This window comes from Dermacentor silvarum, chromosome 4 (genome assembly GCF_013339745.2).
Source record: "Dermacentor silvarum isolate Dsil-2018 chromosome 4, BIME_Dsil_1.4, whole genome shotgun sequence".
Taxonomy (NCBI): domain Eukaryota; kingdom Metazoa; phylum Arthropoda; class Arachnida; order Ixodida; family Ixodidae; genus Dermacentor; species Dermacentor silvarum.
Genome location: NC_051157.2, coordinates 196,733,975 through 196,759,398, shown reverse-complemented (window position 1 = coordinate 196,759,398; position 25,424 = coordinate 196,733,975). Strand labels below are relative to the sequence as shown.

The following is a 25,424-nucleotide window of genomic DNA, read 5'->3' as shown; positions in this document are numbered from 1 at the left end:
TTCCACGATCGAGGGCATAGATGAACGCTCAATTGTATAAATTTCAACTTCAGTCATATTACTGCATACTTTTTACTTGAATGACGTAAGTTATTGGTTACAGTAAACCGCAAAAGCTTAGTTTGAGTAGTTTAATGGAAATTGGCCAGCGAGTGCACGAACATTCTATTTACGTCACGGCTTTCTCTAATTCAACGCAACCATTAGTGTCTGTAACATAAAAATAACTGACGCAGTCAACATTTATTTTATTTCATTTATTTTGCCATTGAAGGCCCAAGTGGGGAATTCCATAAGGGAGGAGCAAATAGAAGAAATATTTGATAAGTTTATAAGCGTACGCCAATACAGGCAAAGAGATCAAAATATAATGAAAGAGGGTTGCGGAGCAGAATACAGAAAACAATAAACAACAGGATATATGAATCTGTGAATACTATATATGAAATCAAGATAAACCACTTCGGCGATTTCACCACTTCTAGTAAGTAAAAAATAGTTCCTTGTGTTTTCGGGCTTTCCTCGGACTTACAATCTAATCTGGAAGTTCATTTTCGTCGTCAATGGCAGCAGGTAACAGTTATTGATTAAACGCTACTGTTTTGCCGAATACATAAGAGTTAAATAGCCATATAATTGCTATCGCAATAAAAGTAATCAATATTAAAATGAAGGTCCACTGGTGAACTCAGAAGGCTATTTGAGAATAATGCCGGTGTCACACGGCGCACTTTCAATCGCGATCAAGCCTGATCCGGATCGAATTTCTCGGTCGTGATTAGAGCCTTTGCCCATGCTGTGCGAGGGAGCCAATCACAGTCGAAAATTTCAATCAGGATCGGGTTTGATCGCGATCAATAGTCATCGTGTGACACTGGTATAACGCATATGTTCTGAAACTTTACATGCAAGACACGTTAAAGAAATAGGTCGATATTTCAAAGCATGTGAACAACTGCCCGATTTGTTAACAGGGAAGACCTTGCTTACCTTATAGTCTGACGGGATGAACATGGCGCAAATGATATAGTGCAAAGCTTCATTGCCTGTTAAGTGCAGTCACGAATATATTTTATTGCACAGCATAGCAAGTGTTTCAATAATTATCTGAACAGGTTTCGCAAGAATAGCTACGTTGTGACTGTGTGTCGGCCACGCTCTAGCCATACTATACTTGTCACCTACTGAAACGTAATAGTTTTCCTCTGTCATGTATATTGGGCGCTTATTTCTGGGCGAATAAACGTAAACTCTAGTGAATAATATTGTCACTATTTGGAGAAGCAGAGCGCACTGCTCATGCAAGAAGATGACGATTGATGAAGCTCAAAGTTTCCGGCTGTTTCCTGCCATTGTCGGTTCGCTTGCTGTCACTGTGTCTGTTTTATAAAACCTGTACTGCGTACCTGCGGACTGATTTCAAACGCCCCATTATAAAACTTATATTTTAAATCACTCTATCATTGTCAGTCATCCCTATTCTATTCGCTCGCATTCTTAAGAAAATTGCGCAAGCAAGTTTAGACGCGCGCGGGGAGCTGCAAGATCAAAGAAGAAAAATAATACTTCTCGCCATATAACATACTTATTAATCTTAAAATACTTAAGATACCTTAAAATAACTTAAACTTTCAGAAAAAGGAGCATGACGTCCCGACAGAACTTTTGCTTAGGGCGTGACGTCATTTTTTGTATTGTTTGCTTTGTAAAACTTTCCCCTCGACACCCAGATGGCGACGCTGGCACCACTCCGCGTCTTCTAAACACATGGGCGTATGTGAAAGCTTCGCTGCTAGTTGACGTATACGTTAAAATGACCTTAAAATTAGAAACTAATCTGGGGGACATTAGGCAGATCACTGCAACAGATGCGGATGCACACCGTACTTAGACAAGACCACCTTTGTAAGACTTGCGAAAACACCGACGGGGCGACGCAGGCGATGAACACTTCATTCCAAACCACTGCCACACCTTAGTACCGTGTATATCTTTGCCTACCTTGGGTCGCACGTTAAGCGTAATAAACTCAATCATTGTAACTTCAAACGCGCACCACATCGTTTGCGTAAGATACTTGTTTGCTTTTACGTCTCTATTCAGTTGCACTCCTTCACATGCCTCGAACGTGGGTTAAACAACAAAACCAAAGCGTGACGCTCAAACTGGGTTTCCTAGGATGCAATAATACTTTGCGTAGTAAATTATACTTCGTTTTGGTACTTCTCGTTAATCACTTATGTCATGATGGATTTCAGCACTTGCACCGTGGCTGAGCAAAATACAAAAAAGAAGAAAAAGAATAGACGTTACTTAATTAGATCTTTGGAATAATTCATAAGTCGGCGTATATCCGACGATGACTGCTGCCGTGAAGAATATGGTCTCTTGATTTATGCGGAGTGGGTGTTGCTGCGCAGCAAACCTCTTCGTGCACCTTCTTCCACCAGCGTTGCGCGGCTGACTTTTCCGGTTTCTGTCTTTGGCAGCGACTCCATGAAAAACACGCCACCGTAGAGGTGCTTGTGCACAGCTAGGTTATCTACCAGGAGAGAGAAAAAAAAACACATAAGTTTCAAGGACCGGATATACAATTTTTTCTAGAGTTGAGAGCATCGAGTACCATTCTCTGAGATCGTGTATGCTTAGGTGTCAGGAAACTAGTCTCAATTTGTTTTGTTTCTACCGATTTATTCTAGGCTGAAACATACAATAAAAATGAAAAAGAACGCTCGACAACAGAAAGAAGCACCCTGGCCAAATCAAACTTTAAAGTCAAGACGTTTCAGCTTCCATGCCTTGTTCAAAAAATATATATAGAAGTGCCTGTTTAAGTAGGTTTTAGCATATGACGCAAGCACCCCGCGTAAGACGGGGCGAGGGCTCCTTCGGTTCGATTGAGCACGTGTCTCGTTGACTGTATCTCGAGGGACTCCAGGTACAGACAGGCGTGACTTCATGTTTCGTTCCTGGCCGATTGTACTACAGTTCACCCTGTCTATATTGTGCTCAGTCGATGCTGCGTGCTCTGCCAAAGCATTTGACGCCACTCTTTTCTTATACACGTTGTGCTGATGTTGGCGCAGCCGCTCTTTAATGTTGTCCGTCTCCCCGATGTAGATGCTATCGCAATCCGCACAGGGGATCTTGTAAGCAACGCCAGGAAAGGCTACTTTCGGCAGCTTGTCCTTTCCACTCAGGGGTGCGTGCCTCAGTTTGCGCACTGAAACGTGAGCCACCTCTCCGCCATATTTACGCAGCACGCGCGGTAAGGTCTCGTTTATCCCGGGCGCGTAAGGAATGACAGAGCGTTTCTTCTGACGGGCGTTGGTAGGCTGGAAGGACAAACGTTGTTTCACAGCATTCATGAACGCAGGGCACTAATTGCTCGTCGAAATGTCCTTCCGGGTTGTTAGCACACCGGAATTCAGATCGTCAGGTTTCGTGCAAACGCGGCTCGCACGGCCCAGCAGGTTTGATATCGCCACGGCGCAATGACAATACTGAAATAATGAAGGAGTAGCGACGACAGCGTGGCGACAAAACCATAAGGGCAGTGTGTGACAACTAGTGTATGACGATGGTGACGGGACAAATTACTGTGTTACAAGACTATAATAACGACAATGGTTTGATTGAGATGGTGTGACGACGACTGTGAGATGAAGCTGGCGTGATAACAATGGCATAATGAGAACTAAATGACGGAGCAGGAATGATGACGAGCATTCGACGACAATGACGTGAGATGGCGCGAGGACGGCTGTATCACAACCATCCTATCGCGACGATTATAATACGACGATTATATGACGGCGATGGCGTGAGATGGTTTGACGACAACTGTGTGACCAGAATCGGATAACGAAGGATGTATTACTACTATTGCGTGAGATACCGTGACGACTGTATCACGATGACGACCTGACAAAAATCGTATGAGAAAGCTGACGACCAATGCGTGACGATAACTGCATAACGGCAATGCAATGACAACAATGGCATGGTAGCAAAGACATATTTACGATGAAATGACGACAGGATATTTGTCGGCGGAAGGATGAAGAAGGAATGACGTCTGGAGAACGAAAGCTGGCAAATTGGTCGGTGTCGTGGCCCGTGATGATGATAATTATTATTTATTGGCACCACTTTGAAACGAGGCAGTGACAAACCGCCACCTACCCTGCTTGATCGAATTAGGTATGTTGCACATGCTTATGATTCTAGCGTTGTGCCTACATTGTCTTAAGTTTTCTTACACTTCCTTGAAACGTCTATATCTACTCGGAGGGCAACGCCATCTGATAGTGTTCTATAAAATCCACCTTCACCGCACGTCACTGAGCACTATATTGTGATTAGTGGAAGCATCTTTTGGCACCACTCTTGCTTCTCTCACTTCTGTGGTTCGCCTCTGTGGCTGCGGACGGCACCAACGGTGCGAAACTGAGCAACGCGCTGTGAAAAGCTAGCGCTCTTAAATGGCGATGATAAATTGACGACGATAAATCTTAATCTTATGGTCACGCGACATCACGTCTGTCTACTAATGCAAATGGTCGCGCTCGTGTTTTTGCGCATACATACTACAATACGTGACACGCGCGCTAATCGTCCGAAAGAGCTTCTCAGCTTTCGAATGAGAGATTTGTGTGAGATTCTGATCTAGTGGTTAAAGCTTCGGGCTTTTGTGTTGAGAGACCGACGTTCGATTCCGCCAATGGACCCTTAACTCTTATTATCTGAGCATGAGCCATTCGGAAAAGGAGCACCAGAATGTCGGGCAGCAAAGTTCGGGAGGAGGCGATAACACATCGCTCTAAAGAAATGGAAACTGTGATGAGAGCTTGTTTAATGAAGGGGGCGAGTGGCACGCATTATCGTGTACCGAACTCGTTTTCAGGGAACGAGCGGTAGTGTATACTGACTCTAACCAGAATTTCAGCTTTTAAAGGTCGTGCAAATTTTCGGCCACTTTTCCCGTGACGTAAATAGCTAGCAAATTGTCTTTTAACTTTGAACTTTATTTGAGTATCGAATGATGTACCTCTGTGCTGAAGCCACATACAGAAAGCCGCCTATGGGCTTGACGACAAGTCAGCCGACAACAAGCTGTAGTCAAATACAAGAACAATACGGTGATACTACTGTAAAATAACACAAAACGCACCATACTTCTCGGCATGGTCAGTAAAGCAAATCGAACGAACAATCAGAAATATCACCTATGCCCACCGAAATAAAAAATAGGGACAGCTTCACACTAAGTGGTGCGAAGAATGGGAAAACGGCGAAGCTGGTGTCCCTTCCCTAGCTTAAACACTGCTTTCCTTTGCCTAACTTGGTTTGGCTTGACTGGTTCTTAGCTTTAACTTTGCTTAACATGGTTTGGCTTGGCTGGTTCTTAGCTTTGTCTTAGCTTTCCTTTGTTTAACTTGGTTTGGCTTGAGTGGTTCTTAGCTTTAACTTTGCTTAAGATGGTTTGGCTTGGCTGGTTCTTAGCTTTGTCTTAGCTTTCCTTTGCCTAACTTGCTTTGGCTTGAGTGGTTCTTAGCTTTAACTTTGCTTAAGATGGTTTGGCTTGGCTTTGTCTTAGCTTTCCTTTGCTTAACTTGGTTTGGATTGGCTGGTGCTTAGACAAATTTAGCTGACCCCGAATATCGGGACGATACTCGGGGTCGGCACACAGTCTTCTAAAGGCCACTTTATAGTCCGACGTAGCGTCGGCACGGCGCTCGGCACGGGGACGCCACGCCAGCGAAAGCGCAGCACTCTATAGTGTTGCGTCCCGAATCGGCCGGGCGCATTCTTTGATTGTTTCCCATCGAGGCAGGCCCTTTCATGAGCGTCGCCGAGACGGCGACAGTGCCAGACACCGACGAGACAGCCAAACAAGCGCCCCAACTAGGCAGTGTGCATTCTTTAGGTGCTTCCCCCGATGCCACCCCCTTCATCAGCAGCCGCCTGCTTGGCGACGCGGCGCAACACCAGCTGGGACGCGATGACAAAGAAGCTCACGAAGCTTGCCCCCCTTCGTTAGACGCGGGGATTAGTGCAAAGGCCATTCTCCCGACCCGGGCAAGTTGACCGTCGGAGGGCAAACAGGTCACCGACTTTCGTGGAAGGAGTGTCAACCCCTTGTTTCCGGATTGCCTCGTCCTTGCTTCGAAGGTGCAATATTAGAGGCGGAGTTCAGCGAACAAGACGGCCCCTCTGATTGGCCGCATCAAGGTCATCTGATTCCTAGCTGGGTCAACTAGGGAAGACCGAGGTTTTATAAGGAGACACCTTGAGTGCAGTGGTGTGTCCTGACGTGTTCTGATATGTGCTCAGACATGTAGTGAGCTGAGACTTTCAAAGTGCTCCCCCATGGAGTGGGCTTCCATATTTGGAGCCACTGTAAATAATGTAGAATAAACCCTTTTTTCTATCGCTCTTACTCCCGGACGTACTCATCCCTTTGGCTGAAGGATCACCGGCCTAAACGCTACCCGAGTCTCAACAAACTGGCAGCAGCGGCAGAATAATCTCCGACCCGCAACAACGGATGGCAGCGCTGAGATGAAACAACAACCCGTCCATAACAACTGGATGACCACGGTGAGATCGACCCTTCAGTCAACGCCAGTCGCCGGCATCTCGTTCGCGACCAACTGGATGGCCGTGGTGAGATGGACGCTGCAGCCGACGCCAGTCACCAACAACTGATTCACGAGCGACAGGATGACATCGGCAAGATGGAACCTGCAGCCAACGCCAATCGCTAACTGGTTCGCGAACGGCTGGATGAATGCAGCGCAGCATGACTGCACGGTACAGGGTGAGTGCCTGGCTTTGCGCTTGAGTCATCGGATCTTTTAGCCTAGACTTTCTAAAAACCGATGAAGCGTGTACAACTGCCCATTTGATACTGTGGTTGTTGCGCATCCAAGCAGAAAGCAGCTTTCAGCATAGATCTGAACCAGCTACTGAAGCCAGACCTCATTCTTGTGTGGGAGTAATTGGGAAGTGGAGAACTACCGTAATTCTTATCATTTAAAGGCGGCCCAGGATTTTCGTCTTCTTTGAATTGATTCGATGCGGTGGAGCAGTACTTGGAGACTTGGTGCTACTTCTGTGTGTAGGCATTTGGGTTTTGCTATATTTTCCAGGCTTCAAATTCTCTTGGGAAAACAGAATTGAACCGCTGGTAGTTTTTTTTACTTGCATTGTGATTTGTGCGGGTTTTGCAGCAAGTAAATATTGTGGAATAGCTGAGCCAAAGCCTAAAGTAGTGACCATGAACCTCATGAGTTTGACTAGAGCTAGCTTGTTGCGTTTGTGTGAAGAGCTCGACGTAGAAATAGAGGAATGATAAATCAGAAGCCGAAATTAGAGCAATTTTAGAAAGCAACAGTGATCAGGAATACTTTGAATACTTCGGCAACTCAATTCTAAAAGAGCAGGAACAGGAAGCAATTGAGAATGAGGAGGAGTTGAAAAGACAGAATTGGATTAGGCAACAACACGAAGAGATAGAAGCTCTCAGTCAAGAGGTTGAAAGATTGGAACAGGGTTTTGAAGTGGAGGAACAGAAATGTCAGGCACCCGTAGAAGTAGAGCACGGAAAGTGCAAACAAGCAGCACGCACGGTTCTACCGATAGTAGAAAGAAAGGCTGATCCCCGTGAGCCTAATGGTACGTTCACAGGTGAGGCCAGATCCGTAGACCGTGACGTAGTTTTTGAGAAGCCCGTTAATGGGGACCGTATTGAGCGCGACGAGGTACTGTGCCAATGGAATACTAGAGAAGCAGCTGGCCAGCTGTGGACGATTTGGCACAGTTATCCAGGGAGTACGTCGCGAAGGTAGCTCTTGCAGAAGCACGAAGTGGCCCCGAGTCATCAGACAAGAGCACCTGTGCAGAGTCCAATCGGTCAGGAAAGTGCGCTAAAGCACACTGTAGGCAGGGCAGTGCAGTTGTGGACAACTCCCAGGAATACGAGCTCTGTTTCGCAAAAGATAATAGCTGCATTGTCCCTGAGTGTTTGAAGCTCTCCGCCAGTCGAGGTAGCATTGAAAAGAATGATTTACCCGCAAATCATTCGGACTGTGCCTGTGCGGTTGAGACGGAAATCATGACCGACGATATAAGTGCCGGTCAACAGGAGATTCAAGCGGAAGGCTTGAAAATTGGCACTACAAAGTGTACTAGGATGAAGCGGCGTCGCAAAGTCTGAATGCGGCAGACACTGCAGGGCAACGCAGGCCGAATAAAGGCGCTAAAGCCAGTGGGGAACGCAGTGAAAGTGTTCGAACGGCGCGTTTGTTATTTGGAATTTTTTCCAGACAGAGCGCGTCCGCAGCGCCGAAGGAGGAAGAAAAGAAAGGGCCGTTCGAAGCGAAAGTGGACAAAAGAAAGGGGGCAATTATGTTCCCCTCGTTCGGTTCTTTTCTAAGTGTGCTAGGCATGGCACAGGAGAGCGAGCCGGTAAGGCGACTCGAATCGGTCACGCGCGGCAGCGGAATCGTCGCACGGCGCTCAGAAGGCATGATGCCTGCTTGTCCAGTGTCGAGGGTGGGCAGTGAGGAGATTAACCTACGTGCCCTTTGGACAACCTCGTTAACACGAAGAGCCCTCAGACCGCGCCCGCCTCGAGTACGGCTTAAAGATTTGACGCAACCGTAGGCTACTCGGAACAAAAAGCGGCAATACAGGGTTTGTGGAAACATCATTTTGTTTGTTTCTTTCTTTAATTTTAGTGTTTGGCTAAATGTTTTGAGATCTCCGAAACTAGAGATTTCTATTTGCATGTTTCGAGCTTTGTTTAAATTGTTTGTTTTATAAGCTCATCGATACTCTGAAAGAGATGGTTCTTGCGCGTTTAAAATTTTGAAACATTTTTCGACGTGTCGTTCTTTTTTAAGCCGACAGTCTTCTTTTTTTTTGTGTGTGTGAGCTACGCTTGCAGCGTCAGGTCCAGTCTGTTGGTTTAAAGCCTGTAGTGCGCGCTTGATTATCACATCACTTGTTAGAAATGTTCGCGAGTCTTGTAGTGCTAGCGTGTAATTTACGCAATATTTTCTTTGTTGTTGTTTTTTTAGTGTTTGTCCTTTGTGGACAGTAGAAAGAAATTGTAGTGCGTGGTTCGCACGTATTACATGTGAGTTTGTCCGTAGAGTTAAAGCGACTCTGACAGTACATCCATGATGCAAATGTGGCTCTCAGTGGCACTAGTACGTGCGATACTAGCGGATGTACGACTTCATGGCGTTTGCGCTGCGTATGATATTTCATTTATCATTTATTTAGAGCATTTTCAATTATTCTACCTTTGCTCCCTGCAGCACAGCGATCTGGTTTTGGTGAACTCGGAGGTTCATGAGAGCTCGCTTTGGCGGCACAAAATTTTGGGTCCAAATTATTGGGTCAAGCGAAGCCTGGTGGATTGAACGGATTTCGGGAGCTTGAGCGCTATGTGGTGCTTTGTCACCAGGACTGCTCTTCTCTGTCGGAGGTTGCGAGAAGATTGTGAATCCTGGTCTAATCTTAATATTGTGGGCTTCAGCGAAGGTTCAGTGATTTGATGGCTGCTTTGGTGCTATTATTAGATAAGGGCAGGCGCGTTGATCTGCTCGCTAGACCCGATGGCTCTCGGTGCGAGCACGGCGCTTTCCTGTGCCCTGTGGTCGTGTGTGTGCTTGTGTATTCCCAGGGAGAAGGACACAACGAGGTTAATGCTGGGACCTCATGCTCGAGTGTGTCATCGGCCATCATTTGAAGAGGAAACCCCGAGCTCTCGACCAACCACCGACGCTTCGGGCAACCTGGCAGCTGGTCACCCTCAGGTCGGATCTTCCGGCGGGGGAGGAGTCTGTTGCGAGCCGAATCGGCCGGGCGCATTCTTTGATTGTTTCCCATCGAGGTAGGCCCTTTCATGAGCGTCGCCGAGACGGCGACAGTGCCAGACACCGACGAGACAGCCAAACAAGCGCCCCAACTAGGCAGTGCGCATTCTTTAGGTGCTTCCCCCGATGCCACCCCCTTCATCAGCAGCCGCCTACTTGGCGACGCGGCGCAACACCAGCTGGGACGCGATGACAAAGAAGCTCACGAAGCTTGCCCCCCTTCGTTAGACGCGGGGATTAGTGCAAAGGCCATTCTCCCGACCCGGGCAAGCTGACCGTCGGAGGGCAAGAAACAGGTCACCGACTTTCGTGGAAGGAGTGTCAACCCCCTGTTTCCGGATTGCCTCGTCCTTGCTTCGAAGGTGCAATATTAGAGGCGGAGTTCAGCGAACAAGACGGCCCCTCTGATTGGCCGCATCAAGGTCATCTGATTCCCTAGCCGGGTCAACTAGGGAAGACCGAGGTTTTATAAGGAGACACCTTGAGTGCAGTGGTGTGTCCGGACGTGTTCTGATATGTGCTCAGACATGTAGTGAGCTGAGACTTTCAAAGTGCTCCCCCATGGAGTGGGCTTCCATATTTGGAGCCACTGTAAATACTGTAGAATAAACCCTTTTTTCTATCGCTCTTACTCCCGGACGTACTCATCCCTTTGGCTGAAGGATCACCGGCCTAAACGCTACCCGAGTCTCAACAAACTGGCAGCAGCGGCAGAATAATCTCCGACCCGCAACAACGGATGGCAGCGCTGAGATGAAACAACAACCCGTCCATAACAATAGTCAGGCGCGAGGCGTGACCGCCGTGTCCGGCGTTCGTCGGCGTGGCCCGGCTGCAGCCGGCGTCGAGATGCGACATGCTGCATTTCGCGCGGCCTCGTCTCCCAGAATGGACCGCATCCGCGTCTCGTCGAGCAAGGTGGGCTGCTGAATACCGGTGGCGGCACGTGCAGCGAGTTCGCAGTTTCGTATGATCCTGAAACCCCTTGTGTCGTATAAAATGCGCATGCGTCTACGGCGCGGCGCACACGTTGGACTATAGAAGAGTCGGTTTTTGGCGCCTTCCATAATCACGGCTATCTACCAGCCCATTTTTCTCGACGAGATGCGGATGGGCTCGATTCTGGGTGACGAGGCCGGCGCGAAATGCAGCATGTCGCATCTCGACGCCGGCTGCAGCCGGGGCACGCCGACGAACGCCGGATACGGCGGCCGCGCCTCGCGCTGTGGCGAGGGTAGTCTGGGAGAGAGTGGTAACCTCGCCGAGCGATGACGTTACATGCGTTGCTAGGCAACGCGCGGTGACGTCATCACCAGGCGCAGTTTCTCGTCTATGCTACGCGTCGCAACGAAGAGCTTAAACAGCTCCGCTGTCGAAATCTACCGTTGTTAACACTGTCCAGATTCTGAGGTAGAAGGTAGCACAGCATTTGGCCACCTTAGTTCTTTCTTCTCCGAGACACCTTCCACGTCAGGCACAAACAAGTATCGCATGCTTTTGTTGTGAAAGAAAGACCAGAAGTAAACTTAAAAGAGTTATAGTTATGTATGTCAGCTCGATGCCGCTTAATTACACAGCTTCATAAAAGCCAGGAAGCCGGAACGAGATTCAATGCTTCAAAGAGTGGTTTCGTGTTGCTGTCATGTGGAACGTTTACAACGAAAATAACGTTTCTTTGCTGCATTATGTGAAGCTCTTTTATATTTTAAAGCGAAGTAATGTCCCAGAATAAGTGACATTAGTTAATCTGTTACAGAAACAGCACGTTAAGAATAACAAGTTTTACACCCTTGGGCAGGTGCAACCGCAGTTTACAAAGCACACCATAAATGCGAGTTGATTTGCATATCATTCCTTCAGTGTGTGCCTTCTATGTCATATGGTCTTCGAGCGAAACACGGATGCAATTAATCACAGGAACTCTTTCAATGGCGGAGTTCGTAATCATCAACAATTAGTGGCGAGTATAGGCGTTTGTTCGTTGGACTGAACAAGACAACTTTCTTTTAAATGCATTTGTTACAAAAGAGTTGCAAGTTCTTACGAGATCTGAGGTGAAGGCGCGAGAACGACGACAGACGAAGAGAGAACAAAGACACAGATCATGCTTAACCAACACGCCCAACTGTCCATCCTAAAGTTCTTACAAGTCCATAATTCATCAAGCATACGATTCGCATAACCGAAGAAGACATCATCATTTCTACCGGTAAACTGCATTTAATTATCACGGAATTATCGTCCGCAAACATAAACTTTTGAGAGCCGCCAATGTTTACGACGTCGTTAACATATAATGAAACTATGAAGAGCTCAGGTAAATTGCTCAATTGATAATGGCTTAGTTCAATGCATTCTCCCATTTTCCCCCAAGGTTACAAGAAGGTGGAGTTAAGTAGGCTTGTTTCTTTTTTGGTGTATGCCTTTCTCGTCGTCGATTGAACCTGACGAAGTAAAGCGCGGATGTGGCCTTCGACGCACTGCAGCATGCATAAAACCATGAAGAAAAGTATGTGGGGTTTATATAATGTGGCCCAAAATTGTGTCATTACAACGTGCTTGTAAAGCCTCAAAGATTCCATATAAGTCATGTCGTCTGGCCAGGTGCCATTATTCTTTCCCATGGCACGCGCCTAGAACATTTAGGAAGACCTTACACATTTTGTACAGCTTTCAAAAGCTTATTGACATGGGCAAGCAGTCAAGATGGCTATCCTTAAAGGTGCAAGAAGCTTATATATTTAGCCACCTTTATGATATTCGCAAACTGCGCAATGTGAAGCGCGAACGCAGAATAGATAAACATGCAAGTCTATTTTTCATACAGCCAATACCTATAGACACAGTTCGTAGCCCACCTGTTCGTAGCAGCTGTATAAGTTGTAACAGCAAACAAAAAAACGAGCTTTGGTAGAAAGAAAGTTAAGGTATCTTACAAAGGGGCCAGTAATTCAAACAGAGTAAGTTTGTAGATTTTAACATCTCGTCTGTTCCGAATAGACCGGTTTCTGTTATTATTGAAGATAAAATGTCAATAGCTTTAACACGCTTGCCTGGTCAATATCCGCAAATGCTTGTTTTCCAACAGTATTCCAGATAAGCGTGAAAGACAAACATTCATATCGTGCCAGAGTGTACAAACCCGAAACGGTGGTCTTTATCTTCTTCGCAAGTTCTTCGTCATATTGCTTCGAACTTTGTTTCTTGAGCACGACGAAAGCAGCTGGAGCTTCTCCGTACTCATCATGAGTCAGTCCTACGACGACCACTTCTGAGATGTCCTCCCGGTGTTCTTCGAGGACCAGTTCTTCGATCTCAGCAGGTACCACCTGATTGTCCAAGCATTTGATCATCTCCTTCAGCCGCTGGACTATGTACACCCTTCCATCGTTGTCGTAATATCCAGCGTCCCCTGGATGTCATTGTACACGATTGTCATTATCATCATCAGTATCATCCTATATTTACATCCACTGCAGGTCGAACGCCTCTATTAGCGATGTCCAATTACCCCTGTATTGCGCTAAATGATTCCAAGTTGTGCTTGGTAATTCGCTAATTTAATGACACCACTTATTTTCTGCGGTCCTCGACTGCCCTTCTCTTCCACTGGCAGCCGTTCTACAAATCTCATTGTAAGCCGATTACCTGCCCTAATTATTACATGGCATTCCCAGATTCAATTATCCATCATAGTATGAATGCGCCCGCCCCGTTTGCTATGAATGCACAGCACCGTCTAGATGAGTGTAAGGAGTGCATAGATTACACATAACGACTGCGCATAAAAAAAACTATAAAACATTATTAAGTTAACCTCAAGCGGTAACGTACACTTCCCCGGCATCAAGAATATCTTGAGCATACACGCAGATAGGGTAAGGCTAAGAAACTGAAAAAGACCAGGAAAGAGTGGTGGCGATATTTTGTAGTTCTCGGATCAACTGCGTGAGAGTTTGTAGGCTATATATATTTGTGTTTACAGAGGATATGAGCAGGACACACGTACGAAGAGTCCCGTTTGCTAACGTCTCGGCTGGTGGGCCAACCTTCGTCAGAGGGAATGAGCGAAATGGTTCACTCTGTCGAATGCTGCCCCACAAGCCGAAACGTTAGTAAACCGGACTTTTCCTACGTGACTTTCTCTTCAGTTTCGTATCGTACTGGACCTAGCTACTTTAATACTGAAATATAAAGTTGAAAAATAGGAGCTACTGGCAACTGTGTAGCTCGTTAAAGAAATCAACGTTGAAAAAAATATAAATATATAAACCAGACGTCTGTGCCGTTGATCGGGCTCTACCGAGAATGCTTCTTCATAAAGAAGGTTCTTGGTCGACAAGTCGAAAATAAATTATGCTTATCAAAGTAGATTTCTCTCACACACGCACACACACACGCACATATATATTAAAATGGGGGTGTTGGTCTTCAGGCAGGCCTGGACGCGGCGTTCCAGAAGGCTATACGAAAGGCAGGTCTGGTTACTGGCGAGCGCGAGCTAGAGCGTCAACAACAACCACCACTCATCGTCGTCTTCTTTTCCCAGACATCGAAGCGCAGTCATTCGCCTTCAGTACAATATATATATATATATATATATATATATATATATATATATATATATATATATATATATATATATACAGGGTGTTTCCGCTAACTTTAGCCAGTTTTTAAATATGGCGATGTACTCTAACACGACGCAACCCAATGCAAGTTGCTTACTTTTGTATGTTGTGTGTCACGCTACTTTAGTATTTTATTGCGATAGCAATTATATGGACACTCAAAAGCAGATTTCTGCCGGCGCCGTCGCCGTGAGGTTCCGTATGACGTCAATGGAGATGAAATCGTCGCCGCGCGCCGAACGCTGTATGTGCGAGTGAAAGGGCGCGAGGGGCGCGCGCTCTCAGCAGGAGGGGGGACGCTGCGGAGCGTTCGGAGCGAGCGGACGTACTTCGCGTCGGCTCCGTCGATGAGGCCAATTTTGGAAGGACCATTCGACCCCAGCCCGTCCAAAACGGTACGATCGGTTTCGGCTTGACACCCGGAGCACGTAGAGCCCAAATTTTGGTGAGTCCGCTCATTTTTGCGGATTTTACGCCTGTTTTGCGCCGCACAAAGTGGCGAGCCAGCTAGGCCTAACCGGCCAGCTAGGCTTAGCGACGGCTTCGGCCGCATCGGACCGCGCCGGTGGCCCCGCTTCGTGCGAAATGTCGGCGTCGGGTCACTCAGCCATGGATACGAGTCCGGCCCGGGACCAGCAGCCCACTTTGGACCGCAGCTCGGGACGCATGGTGGTTGCCGTCCCCGGAACGCCGATCGACGAGACCCCAGAAAACATCGCCGGTTGGGTGATCGCCACTCAGCGAGGCAAGAAGGCCACTCTGAACAACGCCGAGACTCCGCAGCAAGTTTCGGCACCCCAGCCCGGTAAGAAGGCAGCCCAGCCAACCCGGGCCCAGATTATCAAGAAAGTCAACGCGAACTTCGCGAAGACGGCACGCATGCCTCACGTGCCACGTGGCGAATGCAAGGTGATAGGCCCCGCGGGGGACTGCTGGTGGGCAAGATTATGATGCCGGAGCTCGTGCAGGCGATTGCGGGTGCGGCGAGAATAAGTCTCGAAGACATACAGAGGGACACGATCTGTCCAAACGTTGCACAAAACATTATCGTGATCAGCACGCCGGAAGGCGAGAGAGTCAGCCGCTACGCGGCCATCCATGCACTCATGATTGGAAATCAAGCATACGAAGTGTGCGCTTACGCGGCGGCACCCGAAAATACGGTGAAGGGCGTAATCGGAGGCATCCCGCTCAGCGAAACGCCTGAAATGATCCGAGCGAAAGTTGTAAATATCTACAACGGTACGGCGCTCGAAGCGCACCGGATCGGAAACTCGCACGCAGTGATCGTGCTCTTTAAGGGGGACAAAGTCCCGTCCTACGTTAAATACTGCGGCGCGCTAATAAGGTGTCGGCTATACCGCCAACACAAAGAAGTGTGCAGAACATGCGGGCAGGTCGGCCACCGGAGAGACGTGTGCCCCCGACCGAATGTGGTGGTTTGCTTCGCCTGCGGGAAGGCAAACCCCGGCGAAAATCACGAGCAGGATTGCAAACCTCGCTGCAAACTGTGCGGAGGCTCGCATCCCACCGGCACGGGAAACTGCGAACAAGTTCAAGACGCCATTCTTGCTTCGGAAGCGCGAACACGAGCGCAAGATGGCGGCGGAAAAGGCGGGAAAGTCTGGCCAGAGCAAGGCCAGATTTTCTAGAAAAGACGAATTCCCCGACCTCTCCCCGAGCAAACAAAAGGGGCGGCGCAAGAGCCGCAGCAAGAGCCGAGGGCGGTCCCCAAGCCGCGGACGCTCGGAGAGTCGCGATAGGCGGCGCAGTCCCTCACGTGACGGCCGGAAGTTGTGGTCAGATATCGCCAGAGGCGGAGCCAAGGGCGAAAAAGACGCGAAGGAGCGCCAGCGCTCGCGCACGCCGGCGAGAAAGCCGCAGAACAACTCGCTTGCATCCAAAATGATGCAGCTAGAGAGCACGATTAAGCTGTTGCAGGAGACGGTGAAGCAACAACAGGAGACTATGAAACAGCAGAAGGAGCTGATTGCAAGATTCGCTTCGCAACAGCACGGAAACCAATCAGATACGCCATGGTGTGTGGGAACGGCGCAGCAGACGGCATCGTTCACCCCGCTGGGGGCGCCGGTCATGCCACCGCCACCACCGTCGCCGCAATCGTTGGAACAAGGCAAGACCCCTTGCCAGAAGAAGGCCCGCCGTAGCTCGGTGATCGAGTCGGACGAGGACGAACACCTGAACATGAACACCGGGGACGACGAGACCGAATCCATCTCATCGATCTCGACACTTCACTCTAGGGACACGGATACCCAAGGCGGCCTTAACTACGGGGCCCGGTTCAAACACATCAACGCGCGCCTAAACAGGCAAGACAAGTGCACAAAAGAGATCTCACAGAAGGTCGACAACGTGGCGTCAGCCATGAAGAATTTCAAAAACGACGTCAAGGCAGACTTTGCAAAGCTCGAAGCCCGAGAGGAGGCCCGCATCAACACGGGCTTCGAGGAAATGAAACATTTCATGGTCCAACTACTGCAGGAGGAGATGGGGAAACTCGGCCACGGCAGCCGCACGTCGCCCGGAGCCTCGCCCAGCCATGGATCAGGCCGCCAACAACGCCAAGCTCAGAGTGTGGCACTGGAACGCCAACGGCCTCCGGTGCCGCAAGGCCCTACTACAACAAGTACAATCCATGGCCGCGCCTCCTGACGTGATCATGATTCAAGAGACACATATGGAAGAGACCCCGAAACTCCCGGGTTACCACGTTCACGCATCACCCCCCAGCGCGCGCACCAGCAACACGGGCGCGGCACAGGGAGTCTGCACCTTTGTACGCAAGGGCATCACCCTCATCAAGCTCGACCGCTTCCTCGATGGCAACACGGCCCTGGAGTTGTGCGCGACCGAAGTCGTGGTCGGTAAGAAGACGCAAGAGTCCGTTTGTCTGATGAACGCCTACAGCAACCCGCAGCACCGCAGCCAGCGGTTCCGGACGCTGTTCCAGAAAGGCAGGCGAAAAGCCGTCGAAATGCCGATCATCATGGCGGGTGACTTCAACTCGTCCCACAGGGAACTGGGCTACCCCCGCACGACTGCCAAAGGACGGAGCCTACTGGACGAGGCTGAAGAGGCCGAATTTGAGCTGCTCTCGGACCCGCAGCGGCCGTCACGAATTGGCACTTCAGCAACCAGGGACACCACCCCCGACCTCGCCTTCGTGCACCTCCCGGATGACAGACCGGTGAGCTGGCGCAACACGGGGCTCAACTTGGGAAGTGATCATAGAAGTGGAATTGCCGCTGCGGGTCCGGAGCAAGCAGGCCCCGACTCGCAAGCACAAGCTGACGGATTGGAACGCCTTCCGCCGGCAGGAGATTGCGCCCACCATTGAGGACCTCGAAAAGTGGACGCGCAGCCTGGTAGACGCGGTGGCGCGTGTGAGCACGGAAGTGGAGACGGACGAATCGATCCCCACTATGGACCCTCGACTGGCCCACCTGATCGAGGCACGACAATCACTGCAACGCCGATGGAAGCGCATGCGGCACAACAGAACACTGCGCAAGCGCATCGCCCACCTCGGCCGCGAAATCGAAAAATACAGCACGCAGCTCTGCGTGCAGCAGTGGCATGCCATCTGTAACGAAGCCGACGGGCAGCTGCACGCCAGCCGTACGTGGAAGCTGCTCCGCCACTTACGTGACGAGACGCAGAGCAAATCGTTCCAGCAACACAGACTGGCGCAGATCCTGCACGCGGCAATCAAAGAACACGGCGAGGACGAAGTGGGCAAACGCCTCATCGATCAATATCTCCCGGCCACCGCACAAGTCCGCCACCCGGACTACGAAGGCACAGACAACCCCGCGCTCGACGCGGATATAGAAGAATGGGAGGTCCGCCGAGCGGTGCAAGAGCTGAACTGCAAGTCGGCAGCCGGCCCGGACCTGATCCACAATAAGACCCTGCGAAACCTTGGCGACGTGGCCATCACGGCCCTTACGAATTTCTACAACGACTGTTGGCGCTCCGGCACGCTGCCCAAGCAGTGGCGGACCGCCCGAACGATATTGATCCCTAAACCCAACAAGCCGCCCAGCATTGAGAATCTCCGCCCGATCTCCCTGACGTCATGCGCGGGCAAGGTGCTGGAGCACGTGCTAAACAACCGTTGGCAGAGTTACATGGAAGAGCACGACGCGTACCCTGCGGCGATGCTGGGCTTTCGGGCCCGGCTGAGCACGCAGGACGCAAAGCTACTGATCCAGCACGACCTGCTCGAGTCCCCCAGCAAGACCGACTGCAGGGCGATCCTAGGCCTCGACCTCAAAAGTGCCTTTGACAACGTGCTACACTCCGCAATCCTGGCACAGGTCGAGAGGCTCGGGCTGGGACGGCGAACGTACGATTACATCCGGGCCTTTCTCTCGAATCGGACGGCGTGCCTCCACGTCGGTCACCTGCAGCTGGAGGAACAAAGGTTGGGCAGCGTCGGCACACCGCAAGGGGCCGTCATCTCCCCCTTTCTTTTTAATATAGTCATGATACCAGTGGCCGAGCGCCTTGCCCGATTGCCGCAGGTCCAGCACACAATATATGCAGATGACATCACATTGTGGATGACGGGAGGCACGACCGGCCACATAGAGGAGTCACTGCAAGAGGCAATCTGGCAGATAGAAGACTGCCTGCGGGGGACAGGCCTCCGATGCTCTCCGCAGAAGTCGGAGCTACTGGTATTGCCACCTCCTGGTCACTGGCGCAAGTCAACGGAGAAGGAGGCGGCTAACATCACGCTGAGGACCGAAGACGGCACCACCATCCCGCACGTCCGAGGAATCAGAGCACTCGGCATGCACCTCGACGCGGGAAACGGCAACCACACCGCTCTGAGCCGGCTGCTAACGAAGGTGGGAGTGGCGACCCGCCTGGTCAAGCAGATCTCCACCAAACGACATGGGATGCGAGAGACGAATCTCCTGCGACTGCTGCAGTCGTTCGTGACGAGCCACGTCTCGTACGTCGGCGCGTTCCACGGATGGCTGCGGCACGAGCGGGAGAAAATCAACGCTGCAATAAGGAAGGCCCACAAGACGGCGCTGGGCCTCCTCGCCAGTACGAGCAACGATGCCCTGGCTCGACTAGGAGTCCATAATACCCTGGAGGAGGTGAGCGAGGCCCAGCGCACGACGCAGCTGACTCGCCTCGCAACAACCAAAGCCGGAAGAGCGATCCTACAGAGGGTCGGCCTGCGCCCGCCAAGGGCCGAATCCTATTGGGAGGAAGCCCCGAAGCGGGAGGAGGTGAGCAAGCAAGTAGCAAGGCGCCTGGTGGTCCTGCCGCTCCCGCGCAACGTGCACCCGGACCGCAACAAGGAGCGAAGGGTGGCCAGGGCGAGAGCGCTGGCAGAAACATACGCCGACGACGCAAAGGCGGTGTACGTGGACGCAGCCAAACACCAACGCAAGCCGAAAACGTACGTGGCAGCGGTTGTCCGGGCCACGGACGGGAAAGTACTCAACGCCTGCAGCGTCCGAGCGACGTCTGCGGAGCAAGCGGAGGAAGCCGCCATCGCCCTGGCGCTGAGCGGCATACCGGAGGCGACCACGATCCTGAGCGACTCCCGCACGGCCATCGCCAACTTTGGCCGCGGGAGCGTCGGGACGCCGGCGGCGAGCCTGTTGCCGAGGACCAAGTCAACCACAACCCATCTACGATGGTTCCCGGCTCACGTCGGAGTCATCCCAGGAGGAGCGGCCAACCGCAACGAGGAGGCGGACGTCGTCGCGCGTGAGCTCGCGTACCGTGCGGCGCCCCCCCGCCCCTCGGAAGCGGACGAGGCTGACTTCCTGGACCCGGACCCGCTACTGGACTACGGAGGAATCCTCGCTTGGTACCGAGAGGGCCGCCGAGCGTTGCCTGGGCCTCACCCGAGACTAGGGCGACGTGAGGGGGTCCTCTTACGACAGCTACAGACTGGAACAGTACTCACGCCGGCCCTAGCCCGGCACGTGTGTCCCGGACTGTTTGAAAGTGCTACGTGCAGTGTGTGTGCGCGAGAACTGGCAACCTTAGCCCACGTGCTGTGGGGGTGTGACGCGTGTGCGGGGGGAACCGTGCGGGACTCTCTGCCACCGGACATGGAACACTACATCAGTTCGCCTGACCATCAGGCGCAACTCCAAGCCATCCAGCGGCTCGACGCGGCCCTGGCCCGGCAAAAGCGAACGGAGACAACTCCTAGTAGCTAGCGCCGGACCGGTCCGCGCTGAGGTCTAGTGAGATAGGGGGTTGATGGAGCCCTACGTGGCCTGATCCACCCCTACATGCCGGATTAATGTCAATAAAGTCATTGTCTCTCTCTCTCTCAGGGGGAGTGAACGCACGGCGGAGAACAAACGCGCGTTCTGCGCCGTGCTCGCTTAAGGGCTGCAGAAGTAGGCGTCTCTTTCCTCCTTTACAATCACCATATATGTAGAGCAAACGCGCCTTCTTCCGACGCGCGAGAGGCCGTGGGGGAGGGGGGAGGGGGAGGGAAGGGAGGAGACGTTTAGCTGCGGCACCAAGTGCCTATTTATATCAGAGGCTCCGGCAACAGTCACCAACGCCGCACGCATTTTGAGCGAACGCGGGCAAAACGCCGACGGCGTCGACAACAGTTCTGCGTGTTGCCGGTGCTGCTGCATGTCCAAGTTTATACAGCTGACAAAGCTAATATCATTACTCCAGATAGCTCTCTACAAATTTGCTATCGCAATTGATGCTTCGCCTTTCAGGTGAAACTGCGACAACTTTTTTCTTAATTAGGTCATTAGTCAAGATAAATTAACCAACTTCTGAAACTACGAAGCTAGGAAAAAATGTCGCAGTTTCACCCGAAAGGCGAAGCATCAATAACCATAGAAAATTAGTAGAGAGCTATACGGAGTAAGGATAGTAGTTTTATTCGCTGTATAAACTTGGATATGCAGCAGCACCAGCAACGCGAAGAACTGTTGTCGACGCCGTCGGCGCTTTACCCGCGTTCGCTGCGAACGCGCGCGGCGTTAGTGATTGTTGCCGGTGCCTCTGGAGGCGGCTTGGAGGTTTTCGACGAGATGAGAACGAGACACTCGTCGAGCAGCGCCCGAAATCTTCACCACCTGCTCGCCTCTGAGCGTTTTATGGGCGAAGCTCCTTAGGATGTGGGTCTGTCCCTCCTCTGTAGTATGTAGTAGTAGTAGTAGTAGTAGTAGTAGTAGTCGTCGTCAGTAGGTAGCCACGTCTACTTTTATGGAAAAAAAAATTCCGAAAGTTGTGTCCGTAGCGCGGAATCGAACCAGGGACCCCTCGCTTCCGAACGCGCGGCGCTAACCACTACGCCACGAAGCGCACATGTACAAATGCACCACGATGACAATAAATACCCAACATTAACGAAAGACTGCGCGTTTCTAACGCGTCTGTGCTAGCGCGTTACAGCCCGTGTAAAGGCCGTTTCACATGGTGCGATTTTGCACTGCGATTATCGCACCGGAAGTGCGATTTCCGTCGCATGCGACGAAAATCGCAGTCGCAGGGCCGATTCTGCGATTTTCGGCTGCGACCAACCGGTTGGTCGCAACGTCGCAGCAATCGCTGCGATTTTTCCGTCGAAATTGCGCCAAATGGTATTTCGCGGTCTGTTTTGGAAAATGGCGGCGGTCGCTCAACGCAACGTTTACGGATACTTTTTTGTCTATAAATATTGGATCAACAAGCCTCGAACAGTGCAACTAATTGAGAGGAGCCTTGGATTGCGCAATCGGTACGTAACATCAGCACCGTCACGCGAACAGTGCAGATAAAAACTCGTAGGTCAGATTCGGTTCTGAGTTTGTTGACATGCTACGTTGCTAATCTGGCGACGCTGTTTTTTAGGTTGGCTTCGGGTGCTGATAGTACGTACTTTTGCGTGATTTTCCGTTATTCACACGCGCTGCGAGTTGGTAAATACTACGAGGTGTCCCTCACGGGAAGGCATGGCCTTCGGATGTCGTCCCAATTTTCTGGTTCTGGAGACAACTCGCGATATACGAAAACGCCACAGTTTTATCGCGGTATGCTTTTACGGACGGAACAATTTAAAGAATATGCAACTACGGACAAATGCTGTGGTCAATAGGTCACGCTATACGCGCGACCATTTAGTTGCAGTCGGTTGGTTAGGGCTTTCATGCGTATTTTCCCCAATGAATTATCTCATTTCAAGGTTCTGTTACTTCCGCTACGAGACGCAAAGCGAACGTGCAAACTGGATATCGTAATGAATTTTCTACAATAGCATATTTCACGCTTTGACTGGGAATAAGCAGTATTGCCAATTTATTTTCGAAGCAATATTTAAACAGTTTTTTTCTCATTTCTCTGATGCATCATTTTTCTCCTGAATAAAAAAAACCAATAAACCTTCAGTGTGTTTCAGACTTTGTATTACTTCAGTGCATCGAATTACTTTTGTTTATGCTGGTTGTAACATATCGCAGTACTCTAAGAAACTACTTAGCCATAAACATCCTTGCCTTTTCTTGCTTCTCTGTCTCTACTTCCTGTAAAACACATGCAATAATGCGAAAAGCAGGCAGACATCTGGTTTTTATAAGTAGTAGATAACACATTAAACAAAAGCAGATCAAAATTGTGCAGTGAAGTCAGCCAGTTGCATTCCTTCGTGTGAATGATAGGATCTTTTCAAGTGTGGGTGGGTCTTGCATGTCCACAGCTCATAAAGTGTGCAGACTCATCACGAGGCGTAGGTATAGCCCATCAAGATGGAGGCATTGTTGCTAATGAGTCTGCACTTACATGTATTACTGCATAAACTCGTATAACCATATCCCATCATTACTCAATCGAGCTTGCTCAGTCATATTCATCAAAATTCTACTTATCCGAGCTTGCTGTGACTCATATTCACAAAAATTGTACTTGGCCAAGCTTGATCTGACTAATATTCACAAAGATTCTACTCAGGCAAGCTTGCACCGAGTCATATTCACCAAATATGTACTTACCCAAGCTTGCTCCGACTTATATTCATCAAAATTCTACTCAGATGAGCTTGCACTGAGTCATATTCACCAAAAATCTACTTGCCGAGCTTGCTTTGACTCATATTCACTAAAATTATACTTGGATCAGCTTTCCCTGACTACCACATGACAATATTCACTAAAAGTTTACTCAACTGAGCTTGCTCTTACTCGTATTCACCAAAATTCTACTCAGTCAGGCTCAAACGAACTCAGACTCACGGTTAGTTCGAAGTCTTAGTGAGCCGACGTTTGAGTGAGTTCACCGTGCTATGTATACATTACATTATGTGACCTGTGCGGTGAATAAGCAAACATTGTCTATGAGTACGTGTTGCATCGGGTGAAATAAGGACAACTGTAAACACTGCAGTTAGTTTTCTAGAGTTCAACTGACCGTTGCGTGAAAGCTTCGCCTCATGTCGATTCAAGCAAGTGCAATGGATCTGCATCATATTTTTTGCCAATCCTGCTGGCTGTCCTAGTCATTACTGGGTGGCCACATTTTGTACATTTCAACACAAAGTTTAATAAATGACTGTAGTGCAATATATTAAAAAAAGATGCTTGCATCACTGCACGTATAACAATCAGAACATGACACAAACACATGCACATAAGATGGACACAAATGATAAATACATAAACAGATGGAATCAGCTAGCCACCACCTATTGAAAAAAAAAAGAAAAAGCACAGGACTACGTATAACCATTCCCCTTGCCAGGTACATGGGCTATAGGAGAAACACACGTGCAACCTAGCAGTTACCTCGAGGTAGCAGCTATGGACACTTGCATTCGCAGCTGGCCACTCAACCACTCAAGTGTGTTCAGTGTGCACTTGTACTTAGGCGCACTTTTTATTGTCTGTATCACAAAAATTTAATGTGGCTCCTCAAAATTTTGAGAATATTTGGATTCTGAAGCTTGCAAAGGTAAATATTTTTATTCCATTTTCGTTCAAGGTGAAGGCTCATACAAAAGATTAGAGATATTGTCAGTGCCCCTCACTTTCTCTCAGAACATAAGTGGTCTGTTATTGAGATTCTAGCAGCTTTTCAGCAGCAAAAAAGGGAATCAGCTTCCCCTGTTTTCAGCATTGGGTTAATGCAGGCAATTCAGGGAGGCATAAAGTTTTGCTAATACAATCGGTTCGGGAATACCAGATTAGACTGTACCTTGACACTTTCCTTGCACTTTCTTATTTTGGTCAACTAACCCAGTTTGAAATGGCTCCAGTTAGCATGCTCTAACATTGGTCTAATATAGGTTAAGTACATGACTAGCTTAACAGACTGGGATGCTGGCTTTCATTTCCAGGAAAGGAATCATAGCACCTGCTCCAGTTGCATATGTTTTTTGTTATCAGGGGTATTCAACCTCACTGTAAGGATAACGTGCTGAAGCAGGTAGAAGCACACGCATGCCATTAGCGGATAGTTTCGATAGCTTCTTATCTTACACTTGCCACCATGAATACAAAATTTTAGCGTTCGATTTTGTTATTAAACAAACAAACGTACTCCTAACAAGGTATTTTAATGTTAGCCGTGTGGCTACGCGGCTGCGCTACGTACTGCAGCATATTAACTTAAGCTTCTTGATACAGATTCACAGCACACCAACAGCGCAAGAAACAGGACGAGAAAATAGACGACGCCCATGTCTGCCAGAATGATACGATACTACGTACACTAGTGACTGCAGCTCCTAAGAAAAATGTGGTGTTGGCTTTTACGCCTTTCGAAATATTCAGAGAGCACTTGTATGAATAATTACAGCACAGGCGCCGAGACGGACGAGCCAGGCTGGTGCTAAGATAAACGTTCACAACACAAATTCCAATGCACGTTCAGTAATTACACACAGATCATTTGCGGC

The 25,424-nt window shown here is 49.6% G+C and overlaps 1 protein-coding gene across 1 annotated transcript in view; it reads right to left on the bottom strand.

The window, feature by feature from the left end:
• Nucleotides 1–248: 248 nt before the first annotated feature.
• The window catches only part of LOC119450889 (luciferin 4-monooxygenase), a 37,453-nt gene continuing 12,277 nt past the window's right edge, over nt 249–25,424 (bottom strand). Inside the window, exons 3-4 of the mRNA XM_037714362.2 lie at nt 13,033–13,302; nt 249–2,542 (exon numbers count right to left, since the gene is read on the bottom strand). Of these exons, the coding sequence (XP_037570290.1) occupies nt 2,394–2,542; nt 13,033–13,302 (419 nt within the window). The 3' untranslated portion in view covers nt 249–2,393. The remainder of the gene's footprint in view (nt 2,543–13,032; nt 13,303–25,424) is intronic.